General features: G+C 42.3%; 1 protein-coding gene across 1 annotated transcript in view; it reads left to right on the top strand.

Moving 5' to 3' along the window:
• Positions 1 to 14,747, top strand: part of ank1a (ankyrin 1, erythrocytic a) — a 94,694-nt gene that overhangs the window by 49,025 nt on the left and 30,922 nt on the right. Inside the window, 18 exon segments of the mRNA XM_020602476.1 lie at positions 7,225 to 7,326; positions 9,737 to 9,835; positions 10,106 to 10,204; positions 10,444 to 10,542; positions 10,723 to 10,908; positions 11,103 to 11,201; positions 11,294 to 11,392; positions 11,503 to 11,601; positions 11,866 to 12,063; positions 12,154 to 12,200; positions 12,202 to 12,235; positions 12,372 to 12,470; positions 12,574 to 12,672; positions 13,006 to 13,203; positions 13,317 to 13,415; positions 13,506 to 13,604; positions 13,707 to 13,904; positions 14,014 to 14,112. Of these exon segments, the coding sequence (XP_020458132.1) occupies positions 7,225 to 7,326; positions 9,737 to 9,835; positions 10,106 to 10,204; positions 10,444 to 10,542; positions 10,723 to 10,908; positions 11,103 to 11,201; positions 11,294 to 11,392; positions 11,503 to 11,601; positions 11,866 to 12,063; positions 12,154 to 12,200; positions 12,202 to 12,235; positions 12,372 to 12,470; positions 12,574 to 12,672; positions 13,006 to 13,203; positions 13,317 to 13,415; positions 13,506 to 13,604; positions 13,707 to 13,904; positions 14,014 to 14,112 (2,052 nt within the window).

A 14,747-nucleotide genomic window follows, 5' to 3' on the forward strand; every position in this document is an offset into this window, starting at 1 on the left:
GCTGTGGTAAGTCAACTAGGGGTCAATACACTGATTAGTGGGTTCCCTCAGTGTGTTCTCACTAAAGACTGTAGACTCTTTAATGTAGTGACCCAGCGGAGCTGATGGCAACGCAGGGCACACGATCACAAAGCCCTTCCGCCTGGATACGTTTAAATATATTTTTGTCAATCACAGTTTACCTGGGGTAATAGAAGAAGCTGTTCTGAGATTTTACCGTAGCTGATGCAACTTGTAGAAATATGCCTATTGTGTTTATATTTTGTCTGAGGATGAATGCAGTCAGGTTTGTAATGCTGTCAGTGGATTTTATTTATCTCATAATTCTCTGCTGTCTAAACTTTCTCACTTCTTGCAGTATTTCATGACTGTTTCATTTAGTTCCTCCCAAAGATACGAGAAACTGCAAATACAGACACCAATGGGAAGCAAAAGAAAAGGTGCCAAAATATATCCAGGCTGACGTAGTATAACTGAAAGTAACAATAAGCAGTGTTGGTAGAGGTCGAGGTGGGGCTAAGCTTAGAGACCTTTAGTAAACTGCTGAGGAGTTTAATTTATAACAAAACATATTATTGTAAAGTGATCATATGTTTTGTCAGTAAATTCTGAAATGGTAACTAGTCAACTGTGGCAGTCAAATAAATATAATAGAGTAAAACATCCAGTATTTCGGGGGCAACTGTGGTTCAGTGGGTAGTGGTTAGAGCCATCGGTTGAGTTGGTGCCACAGATGGCTGCCTCAGTTCTGTACCTGAAACAAATTCCTTGTGTGTAACATACTTGACCAAATAAAGGTGGTTATCCTGATTATCCTTCACACATAAAGTATAAAAAAGAAACACTGAAGTAAAATACAGTACAAGTACCTCAAGAAAAATGTCCTCACACCTCTAAGCATTCAGTGATTTTTCTTAGTTGCTTATATATTATACATTCTTGCAGTTCCTCCAGAACAATCATATTCTGTTATATTGCTGTTGTGTTTCTGTGCAGTAAAACACAGGATGTTGACCATATCTTGATCCTGTCCTCCATAGGTTCCAAACCCTATTGCCACCCTATGGCTTTCACCCTTTTTAAACTCCTACAAAAGATCACAATAACCATGACAATCCCATCTACAAGTGCAGAGGCTCTACCAGGGCTAGAAATAAAGAGACAATCAAAGGGTATGGCAGGGCCAAACAGTGAGTTACAGAGAGGGGGAGACTGGGAGTGTGAGAAAGTAAATATTAAAAATTGGACAAGATGTTTCACCACATACAGGGAGCAAAAGTAGACAGTCAGACAGGCAGATTTACATACAGAGCGGCAGACAGTGTTGAGGGGGGTGATGTAACAGTTGCATCCCAGCTTGCTGCTTGCATGCTTCCTTCCTAAATGTATCCATAGCTCGGCAGTCCCACAGGTGTCAGAGAGAAAACAACACAGAAATATGATCAATTTTTAGAACAAATGCAAGTCAGCAGAAAAGCATGATGAACTAGCTGTTTAAGCACTCTGCAAGAATTCACATATCCACTGTTTTTTTCTGGAATATATAGAAACCATCCAATCACACTGCTTGTTTAATGAGATTGAAATATTAAGGTCAGCAGGGTTAAAAAATAAAAAGAGAGGTTTTGATGCGTTTGCACAGTTTGTGTTTTTTAAAGTTGAGGAAATTGTTGCAAGCAAAGCAGGACTTACTGAACATGCCTATGGACCTTACCTGCTGACCTTTCTGCTGGATGTACAAATAGCTGTAGAAGTTCTTAAAATATTTATGATTTGCACCTGGTGCTATGTCTGCAAATTCATTTTGTCTGTGTGTGTGTGAGAGAGAGAGAGAAAAGGACTTTCTGTGTATGGTGAATTTTATCTTAATTTTAATAGAAATGTTGAGGTTCTCTGAAGCAGATAATAGATCCATGTCCTAGAGTGATCAGGCTCTTCTGCAGAGTCATTTCTCCCACTGACTTTCAGCAGAAAAGCCACAAGATTCTTCTCTTGGTTGCATTGTCTTTGCTTTCTCTAACGATGAGACCTGTTCAGACCAAGTTAGACTAACCAAGAACATGTTACTTTAAGCCACTAGTTCCTGACTCAAAAGATGAAACAAAGGGAAACAAATAAAAAAATAGATATACATTTGCCACACAAAAATCTATGTTTATGCACTGTGCCGGTGGCAGCTGCAGCCGGAGGCCTTATGTTTTCAAGCTGTCTGCATGTTTCTTGTGAACATGATATTTCAGGAGCGCCTTGGGTGGGATTTCTTCAAATTTGGCACAAATGTTCACTTGGATTCAAGGATGATCTGATTAGATTTTAGTGGTAAATGGTCAAGGTCGGCGGAGGCATATAACTGTGAAATGGTCATTCTAGTTTGTTTTTTGTTTGTTTTTTTAAACTGTGTTTTTCATTTGGAGTGTCCTCATGCCTGAAAATATCTTTCAAATGCAGCAATGAAATTTTGTTTTGTTTAAATTGCTTATAACATATGCCCATATATATAACAATATTTTTAAGTAAAAGCAACAAATAAATGAGCTGAAAACTGTGGCTCGCTGTCTTTGGAGTTGCTGTAGACAGCATCCTTAACTAAAATTACAGGAAATTTCCTCTGACATTTTTGCATTTGACATGAAAGAAAAGAGTTAAAATGATGTTGTACTGCTGAGGTGCAGTGGCTCCATCACCTGAATAAGCCAGATTGTTTTCCATATTGCTTTTAGATCACTTAAAGCAGACAAGTAAGGTTACTGTTATTGCAACAGAGTGCATACATACAGCCACTGCAACGAGACTGAAAGGCAACAATTTACACAAAGATGTAATTCAGATGGAGAGAGAGCATACAGAAGTCCTCACAGCCATTTTCAAGCTTACTGTGGACACACAGCAGCATGTTCTGAAATCCTGATATTTACTATTTGAATTTGCTTTCTACTCTCTAGCATCTGTCTCTCCTCATTCATGCTTCACATCGTCTTATTTTTCTCACTCACGCATGTGGTCTGATTCCATTCAGAATCGTCAAACATACACGTGATTGACTTGTGAAAATGATGATTCCTCAGCTTTAGTCGTCCGTTGTGGAAGGTCTTCGTGGTCAGCATGTGGATCTTGGCCATGCCTGCTCAGGCGCACATGCACACACGTACACACTGCAGTCCAGCAAAGAGGGGGTGATGTCATTCTGTCTACTGCAGCACCAGCAGAGGAGGCAAGTGAGGGAGGAGAGAGAGAAATGTACTGTAAGAAGCAGGGGATAGAGAAGGAAGAGAAAAACCGAGGTGGTTTTCTGGGATGAGCGAGGGTAATAAGGGGGTTGTTTACTTGGTAATTCTGAACTTCATTAGGAGGAGCCTTGCACTGTCTTAGCCTAAGGACAGTTGGATGCACATTGCATGACGGTGTGTGTTGTTACTGCTAACATTAAATGTGGAGCTGCAGTGTGATTAATGTGCCTGCTCATTTCTGGTCAGCCCTCAGAGCTGGAAGCTTCTCTGCTCTCAATGGGAGTAATCAGAGGGAGACTCATTCATCTAAATCATACCAGGGTCCAAAAAACATAACTGTGTTTTTCATTTGGAGTGTCCTCATGCCTGAAAATATCTTTCAAATGCAGCAATGAAATTTTGTTTTGTTTAAATTGCTTATAACATATGCCCATATATATAACAATATTTTTAAGTAAAAGCAACAAATAAATGAGCTGAAAACTGTGGCTCGCTGTCTTTGGAGTTGCTGTAGACAGCATCCTTAACTAAAATTACAGGAAATTTCCTCTGACATTTTTGCATTTGACATGAAAGAAAAGAGTTAAAATGATGTTGTACTGCTGAGGTGCAGTGGCTCCATCACCTGAATAAGCCAGATTGTTTTCCATATTGCTTTTAGATCACTTAAAGCAGACAAGTAAGGTTACTGTTATTGCAACAGAGTGCATACATACAGCCACTGCAACGAGACTGAAAGGCAACAATTTACACAAAGATGTAATTCAGATGGAGAGAGAGCATACAGAAGTCCTCACAGCCATTTTCAAGCTTACTGTGGACACACAGCAGCATGTTCTGAAATCCTGATATTTACTATTTGAATTTGCTTTCTACTCTCTAGCATCTGTCTCTCCTCATTCATGCTTCACATCGTCTTATTTTTCTCACTCACGCATGTGGTCTGATTCCATTCAGAATCGTCAAACATACACGTGATTGACTTGTGAAAATGATGATTCCTCAGCTTTAGTCGTCCGTTGTGGAAGGTCTTCGTGGTCAGCATGTGGATCTTGGCCATGCCTGCTCAGGCGCACATGCACACACGTACACACTGCAGTCCAGCAAAGAGGGGGTGATGTCATTCTGTCTACTGCAGCACCAGCAGAGGAGGCAAGTGAGGGAGGAGAGAGAGAAATGTACTGTAAGAAGCAGGGGATAGAGAAGGAAGAGAAAAACCGAGGTGGTTTTCTGGGATGAGCGAGGGTAATAAGGGGGTTGTTTACTTGGTAATTCTGAACTTCATTAGGAGGAGCCTTGCACTGTCTTAGCCTAAGGACAGTTGGATGCACATTGCATGACGGTGTGTGTTGTTACTGCTAACATTAAATGTGGAGCTGCAGTGTGATTAATGTGCCTGCTCATTTCTGGTCAGCCCTCAGAGCTGGAAGCTTCTCTGCTCTCAATGGGAGTAATCAGAGGGAGACTCATTCATCTAAATCATACCAGGGTCCAAAAAACATAACAGAGGAATTACCACAGAGTATTTTTAGACCGCTCTCTTTGTGTGTGTTTCCACTAGCGTGTGCTGTATACATGTGCTCTGTACCTCTTTATGTCTGCATCAGTGGGTGGGTGTGGTTCCTCTGCATTCTTATCTCACCACACCACACACTTGCTTTTTGACGCAAGCAGATACACACACACACACACAGAAACATGCAGACACACACATGAAAATGCAGGACTGGGCTCTTGGAAAGTTTCACCATGGGGAGAAAGAAAATTCCCTGTAACTAGCAACATCTTGCTGAAGTCTTTCTGAGGGATTCTAGTGTAAATTTCTGTTGTTTGGTTAGCTTCAGCAGGCTGTTTCTGGGGGGATAGTGGTCTGACTCCAGAGGGGTGGGACACCTGTAGAGGGGCCTCAGTCAGGATCAGCCATGGCATTACCATGCAGCCATTCGCTGTGAGACCATTGATATTGTGGGTCTTTGCACCAGCTCTGTTTGCTCCTACTTTGATGAATGGATTTTTCGTGCGTCACCATGGCAAAGTCTGCAAACGTCTCAAACCACAGAAACAATATGCACTCTGTCCTTCTAATACTTTAACTTCTACACGCAATGCATCCAATTTAACAGCAGGCATAGAGGCATGGGCATTTTTTTAGGTTATGAAACTTACAATTAATTTATAAATTACATTAATACAGTATTTCTGTGAAAACCTCACTGGCATAACATTTTCCACTTGCATATAGCTTGAAATATAAACCACATAATATGTCATTCTTAGGAACATCTAACTATTATTCAGTTTCCTCCCTAATCCTAAATGGATTTTCGGATTTGTACACAGACACTTACACAAATACTGTTAAGTTATATCACTTGGTAAAGATTTAACTCTTGTGCTGTGTGTGTGTGTGTGTGTGTGTGTGTGTGTGTGTGTGCACTGGGGACGGGTTTTTTTTTCTTAGGCGGATCCCACAGAAGAGAATGGGTTGTGGATTATCATTCTCTGCAAAGTGAAAGTGAATGAGAAAGTCTAGACAGTGGGAAGAGGGAGAACATGGCTTACTAACACAGCTTAACAACCATAGATCAATTACACACTGAGATGACTGAACTAGAGACAAAGGCTCAGAAACATAGCAGTATCTGCTGAAATGTTTATTTAAAGTAGTTATCTAAGTATCATATAGTATATTCAGAAATCCCTTTTTCTTTGCAGTACATCCAGTCTTTTGTTTTTCTTTCATGTTCATCCTTTAAGTGTAGACTTTATTTCTATATTAATTGTATTTCCATCTATCGGATATGGGGAACAAACCATCAGATGCTGTTTTGCTGCTGGAAGCAACTTTTCCTCTGTTTCCCTGTCATTGCACTATATATTTTAAAGTGACCTCTCTTTGCACACAGCGTTGTGCCATTGGTGTCATGCTGAGGGTGTGTTGTGTCATTTGTTGCTATGCCTCTACTCCAGGCATGTGGATCCTTTTACTCAGGCTCGCTCACTCCGTCTCTGTCAAAGAGGACCAACAACCTTGTCACAACAATACACAACACAGCTTAAAGCTTTGTGTGTGATGGCAGCATTTGGTGTTTTCCTTTTGAAACCAAAAATGAGATTTTTGTAAATGAATCTGTCTTCATTTGTGTAAAAACAGAGTGAATTACTGGATGGCTGAGGATTTTCCTGACCACCATGTATAGCTGGATAGATAGAGAGGGGATGGGCACGGATACATTGGAGATTATGTAAATGAAGTGAAAAGGTGCAGGGTTTGCTGCAGTCAAGTTTCTCCCTGAGGTTCTCCCTCAGTTGCTCACAGTTCTCCTCTCCCTCACTCTGCCCCTGTGCCGCATGAGCGGCCTTGTTTCAGCAGCACCTGTGTCTGCCTGGAAATGCATGAAGCCCCGAGACACAACCAAAATGGACAAAAACACCAGCTGTGCCATGTGCTGGCCGATGATCCAGGACTAAGCAAACCCTCATTCTCTCTCTCTCTCTCTCTCTCACTTTCTCTCGCTTTCGTTCACACAGACACAGACAAAGACCCAGCAGTCTGCTCGGCACAACAATCACACAAGAGACTTGTCGGTGTTATCACACTTGCCTTATCACTTGAGTACAGAGCAGCAAATAGACTTATGGACACATTGTCAGAGGCTTTGTAAAGTGAAGAGAGAGTTCAGACTCAGAAGGGTGTGTGTACTATTTGTTACCTCACTTACTGTACATGTGCACCACACATCCTAACACTCAAGGTGCAAATGCACATTTTCAAACTGCACTGTTCAAAATCGCAAGGCAGGAGTGAAATGAGGGGAAACCAGATGACCACCATCCTGCTACTGAAGGTGTTGTCTTTAAAAGTACTTTTTTGAAAAATAATAACCAAACTGTCTTCCTCTCCTCTTTTCCTCTCTGTTTCTCCACTTTATTTGTCTCTGACTTTCTCGTATACCCCTTATCCCCCTCTCGTTCCCTCTTTGTGTTTCATCTTCAGACAGATGTTGGCAACAGTTTTCTCAGAGCGGCCCGTTCTGGCAACCTGGACAAGGCCCTGGAACATATCAAAAATGGCATCGATATAAATACAGCCAATCAGGTGAGAGAGCTGCACATTTCCCACACTGAGCTGATTGAAGTTATACTGTAGCTTTTGACAGGCAAGCCAGTGATTTTTTTTATTTTATTTACACTTGCTGCTCTTGTCTGTTTATTCACATCAGAGAATTTATCTTATCTGCAAAACTGATGTTCATTTATAGTGCTTGGCAAGAATAGAAACTGAAATATCTGAGTAGCCAATTTCTGACTAACCTTGTACCCACAGTTGAATCCAGCCAGAATTTAGTCTTCTGCTTCCCTTTTCTGCTTTCTAACTGATTAAATTAATTTGAGCAGCAGGTTGGTGCTGCAGACTCCTAATTTAAAAAAAGAGCAGCAATGTGTGAATGGAAAAGGCAGTACAGTTTAGCTAAGAGCATTTTCAAATAGTTAAATGATTAGTCATTTTTCATCATTTGTGCCTGATCTAAAGAGAAGAATGACCTACAGTACTACTATGTTGGTCCTACAGTTTACACAGTACTATAAGTTCTAAAACAGACCTGTCTGGGATTTCATTTTTAATAGTTGCATCATGTTCTGCTCAGATATTGCCCATGTGCACCACCACGTGTTGTATGATTGCTTCTGTTTAAATGTATCTGAGTTGATCTCTGTCTTCTTACTGTATGTGCCCGTTCATCTGCCTGTGCATTGCACTGCATGTGCATTCTCATGTAGACTGTTAATCAGTGGTGACAGGTTTGCAGAGTCTCTGCGGAAAGAGATAGATGAGGCAGAGGCTTCTCCTTCACCCTGTGTCTTCCATCCTACCTTTTTTTACTCTGACAGTTGTTCCCAGGACGAGGCAGTGCCAGTGGGCTAGGACTGCCACCCTCAGGCTACTGAAACTTGGCCAAAAGCTATATACTGTATGTGAGAGAGAGAGAGAAAGAGATTCCTCTGGTTCATTGATCTAACTTTCGCATGGTTTCTCCTTTATTCACGTATACTGTCCTCAACATTTTTAAATTGCTGGTAAAGCGTCTGTCATGATTTCTGTGATGCCTAATCGAAGGCCTCATACCAGATGCCATATAACAGATTGGTTCAGGTCAAGTGACACTGTACGGCGGCCATTATTGGCAGACTCTTCATGATGATGAAGGGACACCCCATGGATTAAAAATAAAATTACAATCAAAAACACAATTTCTGAAAGCTTTTGACTTGTAAGATAAATTCTTCTGATTTTTCAATTTCATTAAATTGTTTAGCTGATATTGGTTTATTTGTGTTTGAGTTTGTGATGGTCTACAGCGTTATCATTTTACTTCTATAAGGTGACAGTTTTGCACACATTGCTTTTCACACATTTCCACTTACAGCCCCTAAATTGCAGCTTCTTTCAATTTGATCTGGCTGCATCTTGTTTAAAGAAAAATGACACTGTCAGGCTACACTGTCTTCTTTCTACTGTCTTGAAATAGCAGCAAATTTGGGAATTTTTCATATCTACAGATAGTAGCTGTCATGTTACGAAGTCTCAATGCAATAATAAAGACATTAAATGCATGCTATAGTATCTTACATATCTTCACAGTCTCACAGATTGAATCTCTACAGGATGCAACTAACAAATCTTTTCCTTATTGATTCATCTGTAGACCTTCATAATTGTATTTCCCCCCCAGTCGTTGATATAGAATTATATAAGATCTATTCTTGGGAGCGGTTGTAGACAATCACTCTAACCCTGGTGGTCGTTCTTCTTGTGTGACTGTTAGTGCTGATGTACAGTCTAATGGGAGTTTGGCCAGGTGGAGGCTTGACTGTGGCAGTTGTATTTCTGCTTCCTTGTCTGCGTGGACACCTCTGCCATGGTTCGCTCACCAGTACGCTGCATCACTCATGGCCTCACCTTGTTATGGTTTTCCTCCCCTTGTATCCCTCTCAATGTAACAGTTCCTCCACTTGCCCCCTCTCCCCTTGTTTTCTAAGTCACCTCCATTTTTTTCTTGCATTTTCCTCCATCACCTCCCTCCCTTTTTCTCTCCTCTGTTTGCAGTAGAGTGATGGTGTGCTGTGGTCTCCCCACTCAGAGGAATAATATCAGTGGTGTGGGAAAGGTCCAACCTCACATGTCCTGTGCGGCTGAAGGAAGGCTGTGTGAGGTCAGACCTATCCCACACGGCTCTTATTCTTCCCAGCCATGAGACCAGCGGCCTGCCATCCCCGTCTCGTCTTCCTCCTCCCCCTCCTTCTCTAACCATTATGAATCAAATGAAAATGTTCACTTCCTAATTTTCACTACAATTACAACCCCAGTTTTTTTTTTCTGTTGGCATGGCCTGTATGTGTTTGTGATACATGTGTGGATACTTCGTTTACATTAGGATTAGGGACTACTTTTGTTCCTAGCGTGTTAGGACCCTTCAGTATGAGGCATGCTCTGCTCTCTCACTCAGAATGGGCTCAACGGGCTGCATCTGGCCTCAAAAGAAGGCCACGTCAAAATGGTGCTGGAGCTTCTACACAATGGAATCGTACTGGAGACCACCACGAAGGTAACATCTGCTCCCTATCACTTAAAACAAAAAATCACTTGTTAAAAAAAATAACATATGTATTTCAAAATTTCACATTTAAAGGAAGAATAAGATGAAAAAGTCCCATCGCTGTCAGGTTGTCAGGCTGGTTAACAGGTTGTCCAGTACCCACCAGCATTTTGAGTACACGTGGGGAATTTACGTTCAGGCTTTGTTAATGCTTATTAATGCTTATTAATGCTTCTTATGACTGTGTGCTCTTGTTTTCATGAATCTGTATTTGAACAGAAAGGGAACACGGCCCTGCACATCGCAGCCCTGGCCGGCCAGGAACAGGTGGTCACAGAGCTGGTTAACTATGGGGCCAATGTCAACGCTCAGTCCCAGGTGAGAGCCAGTGCTGCTCTCACAGCAGTGATCACACAGTACTCACTATGTGATCTTTTCATGCAGCTGTTGCATTTCTGTCTGTTAACATGTCTTTGTTCCTGTATTTCTGTGTGCTGGTCCTTCCTCTTGGTGTACATCCTTGTGTGTGCTTCTGTGACTGTTTTCCTGTTTTTCCTGTTGCTGTGCTTGTGTTTTCCCTGCCGCTGCTGCTGCTGCTGTGTGTGTTTCTGAGACAGAAGGGTTTCACTCCACTCTACATGGCTGCACAAGAAAACCATCTAGAGGTTGTGAAGTTTCTTCTGGAGAATGGAGCCAATCAAAGCATTCCAACTGAGGTACCAAAAAACTGAGAGAAGCTTACGGAGTCATCTCCTGAAATTCTCAGTCCCATCCTTGCTGATACATACTCGCTGTGTTTCCATTCTGTTTTGTTCTCATAACCCCCACTCTCTCCTTACATCTCTTTTTCTCACCATGAGTCAACCTGTCTTCTAACTCTCACCTGTGTGCTGCAGGATGGATTTACTCCTCTTGCCGTAGCTCTTCAGCAGGGACACGAAAATGTCGTAGCCTTGCTCATCAACTATGGCACCAAGGGAAAGGTCCGCCTCCCTGCATTGCACATTGCAGCACGCAATGATGACACACGCACAGCCGCGGTGCTTCTACAGAACGACCCCAATCCGGATGTACTCAGCAAGGTGTGTGTGTATGTGTGTGTGTGTGTGTGTGTGTGTGTGTGTGTGTGTGTGGACATGGCTGCACATATGATTCCACATATATGCAATATATTGTATATGTACAGTAGGATTGGACATCTGTCTGTGGTGTCCTTGTATGGTTTGTTTTTGTGTTACTAAAATGCAAAGGTACTCACCCTGATGTGTCCATGCAGACTGGATTTACACCCCTTCACATTGCTGCACACTATGAAAACTTGAACGTGGCTCAACTGCTGCTCAACAGAGGAGCCAATGTCAACTTCACCCCAAAGGTAGGAACAACTCGTACTGATCGAAGGTTAATCCCTTGTCCTTGCTTTCTGTTCTTTTGCATCTAAGTGTGAGCGTCTGTGTCCCTCTGCAGAATGGCATCACTCCTGTGCACATTGCATCCAGACGAGGGAATGTGATCATGGTCCGACTCCTGCTGGACAGAGGGGCACAGATTGATGCCAAGACCAAGGTGCCACAGACCTCTATCTTATTGTTTCCTAAACTCTTTGATTTCCTTACTGTTGTTGTTTCAAATTGGATGCATCATTATCTAAATTACTAACAATTATCTCTTTGCAGGATGAGCTGACTCCTCTACACTGCGCAGCCAGAAATGGTCATGTCAGGATTATAGAGATCCTGCTGGACCATGGAGCACCCATCCAGGCAAAGACTAAGGTGAGAGACAAGTAAAACAAATTCTTCCTTTGTCTTAAAATGAACTGAACAACAACTGTTTTAGTTATGAGTGCAAAGCTCCTTTGTGCTTTTTGTTTTTAGTCTTGATTAAAGAAACAAAAGTTAAAGTTTGTAAAACAAACCAGCCAAACAGCACCACTGATTCCCATTTCTTCTGCTTTGTGCTCTGGTGGTTTGTTTTCAAGACAATTTGCTTCTTGTTTTGCAAGAGATGAGAGAGTCACTATGTTTTCTTTATTGCAGAATGGGCTGTCTCCAATCCACATGGCAGCGCAGGGGGACCACATGGACTGTGTCAAGCAGCTTCTGCAGTACAGTGCAGAGATTGATGACATCACTCTGGACCACCTTACCCCTCTGCATGTAGCGGCACACTGCGGCCACCACCGCATGGCCAAAGTACTGCTGGACAAAGGGGCCAAACCCAACTCTCGGGCACTGGTCAGTGACATGAACACAGATCATTTCTCATTTCAAAGAAGCTGCTTTCTAGCTTTTGTAGTGAGGATAATTGTTCCTTTGTTTTTATAGAATGGCTTCACTCCTTTGCATATTGCTTGTAAAAAGAACCATAAGCAAGAAACGCTCGGCATCATTAGAGGCTGTGACCGAGGTGAGGGATCAGGAAGAAATTAAACAGATGGAACGACTGGTCTCAAAAGGGTTAATTAAAAGCACAAGCATCTAAATGTGCTTTAAAGAATCTGCAAGTCTATTCATAATTCTAATTTTGCCATCCTTTTGAACAGTCTGGCCTGACTCCTTTGCATGTAGCATCATTTATGGGCCATCTCAACATTGTGAAGAGCCTGCTACAGCAAGGAGCTTCCCCCAGCGCCTCCAATGTGGTGAGGGCCCGTCTGAAATCTCAAGCTAGCACAGACAACCAACTCTCCTCTCTAGTGGTAATGATGTTGTTGCTGTCTGGTTTGTCTGTTTGTGTTTGAGCAGAAAGTAGAAACTCCTCTCCATATGGCATCTCGGGCAGGACACCATGAGGTGACAGAGTTTTTATTGCAGAATGGAGCACCGGTGGACGCTAAGGCCAAGGTAGAGATTTCACACATGATAGCAAAATCTATACTTCCATATACTCATGCAAAAGAGTCCTCATAGACTTAAACTGTATGCAATATACTGAAAGCTTCATTTTGTTATGTGATACATGAGGGCATTCCTTTAAAAAAGTCAATTTAGCAACTGATGAAGCAGATAGAGCATGTGGATTTGTCTCCAACATACCACAGCCTCCTTTTGACTGGAAATGGAGATAAGATTGGAACAGCTATGACAGTATTATAAAGTCATTATGAAAAATCTGTTAATTTACATGCTTTACATGGTATTTTACATGTAACGAGTCCTCTTCCCCCCTCTGATCAGGATGACCAAACACCCCTCCACTGCGCTGCTCGGATGGGCCACAAGGAGCTTGTGAAGCTGCTGCTGGAGCACAAGGCAAACCCCAACTCTACCACCACAGCAGGCCACACACCTCTACACATCGCTGCCCGGGAGGGTCATGTACAAACTGTACGCATCCTACTGGACATGGATGCTCAGCAGACCAAGATGACCAAGGTACCGCATCCATTCTGCATATTCTGACCAATATCTTAACTAAAGTAACCTTTGTCTAATCTGTTTTTTGAGTTGGTTATATTGTGTCCCTATTCCTGTTGGTGCCTCTGTAGAAAGGCTTCACTCCACTGCATGTGGCTGCCAAGTATGGCAAGCTGGATGTAGCAGAGCTGTTGTTGGAAAGAGGAGCCAACCCTAATGCAGCAGGAAAGGTAAGACAAACAAAACTGTCTTGGATACAGTTTATGGAAAGGAATGTATGATTTACCACATCCTGATGAAATTTTGTTTGTTTTTTGCAGAATGGTCTGACCCCGCTGCATGTTGCTGTACATCACAACAACTTGGATATTGTTAATTTACTTGTCAGCAAGGGAGGCTCACCACATAGTGCAGCCAGGGTAAAAGGGAAAAACACTAACACACACACACAGTTAATCCTGAACGACTCACTTTTATGCATTTACATATTTGCCTGACTATTACTAATATCTGTGCTCCAGAATGGCTACACTGCCCTCCACATAGCATCCAAGCAGAACCAGGTGGAGGTGGCTAACAGCCTGCTGCAGTATGGAGCTTCAGCCAATGCTGAGTCACTGCAGGGAGTCACACCTCTCCACCTGGCCTCACAGGAAGGAAGGCCCGACATGGTCTCCCTGCTCATCTCCAAACAGGCCAATGTCAATCTTGGCAACAAGGCAAGAATCACGTAACTGAGGACAGACTGACTGAAATGGGGATATACAGTATGTGTGCGCATATCGGTGATGTGTGCTGTGTTTGATGTTTGATTTTTGTTGCCTACAGAGTGGATTAACCCCCCTCCATCTGGTGGCACAGGAAGGACATGTTGGCATTGCTGATATCTTGGTGAAGCAGGGAGCCTCAGTCTATGCTGCCACACGGGTAAGACCTTTCCACCTGCATTTCTATGATCAATAATAAGAAATGTTACTGCTGTATTTCATTTGAGAGAGAGGTTCACCTTGAACTGTTGTCAGGGTTTTCAAAGCCTTATCAGTGTAGAAACCACTAGTGCAGTAGCAGATAGTGGCTAAGTGCTGTAATATAAATAGCCCGATGATTTCATGGCAGACTGTTATGTTACCATCAATATAAGGTCGACCCTAATGGAGTTCAGATCCCTCAGACTTCTAGTGCAATAGTTCAGCTTTACAACTGTGTTTTGACATGTGTTGTATTCAGTTATTACAGAAAGGTTTTATCTATATGTGGAATTGTATAACGTGGTTAAAACAACAGCATCACAGTCTGCAGCCTTAAAAATGACACATATTTCACACATCCTTGTCACAAGTATAGCATTTTACAGTAGATGGTAGTATTTGTTGTAGCACTCCAAGAATTCATTATGTCAATGTGTTATTATTGATATTGTTGTTGTTATCATAGCATCCATCCATCCATCCATTTTCCTCCGCTTATCCGGGACCGGGTCGTGGGGGCAGCAGTCTAAGCAAAGATGCCCAGACTTCCCTCTCTCCAGACACTTCCTCCAGCTCCTCTGGGGGAATGCCAAG

Source organism: Monopterus albus, unplaced genomic scaffold (assembly GCF_001952655.1).
Source record: "Monopterus albus unplaced genomic scaffold, M_albus_1.0 scaffold56.1, whole genome shotgun sequence".
Lineage (NCBI taxonomy): Eukaryota > Metazoa > Chordata > Actinopteri > Synbranchiformes > Synbranchidae > Monopterus > Monopterus albus.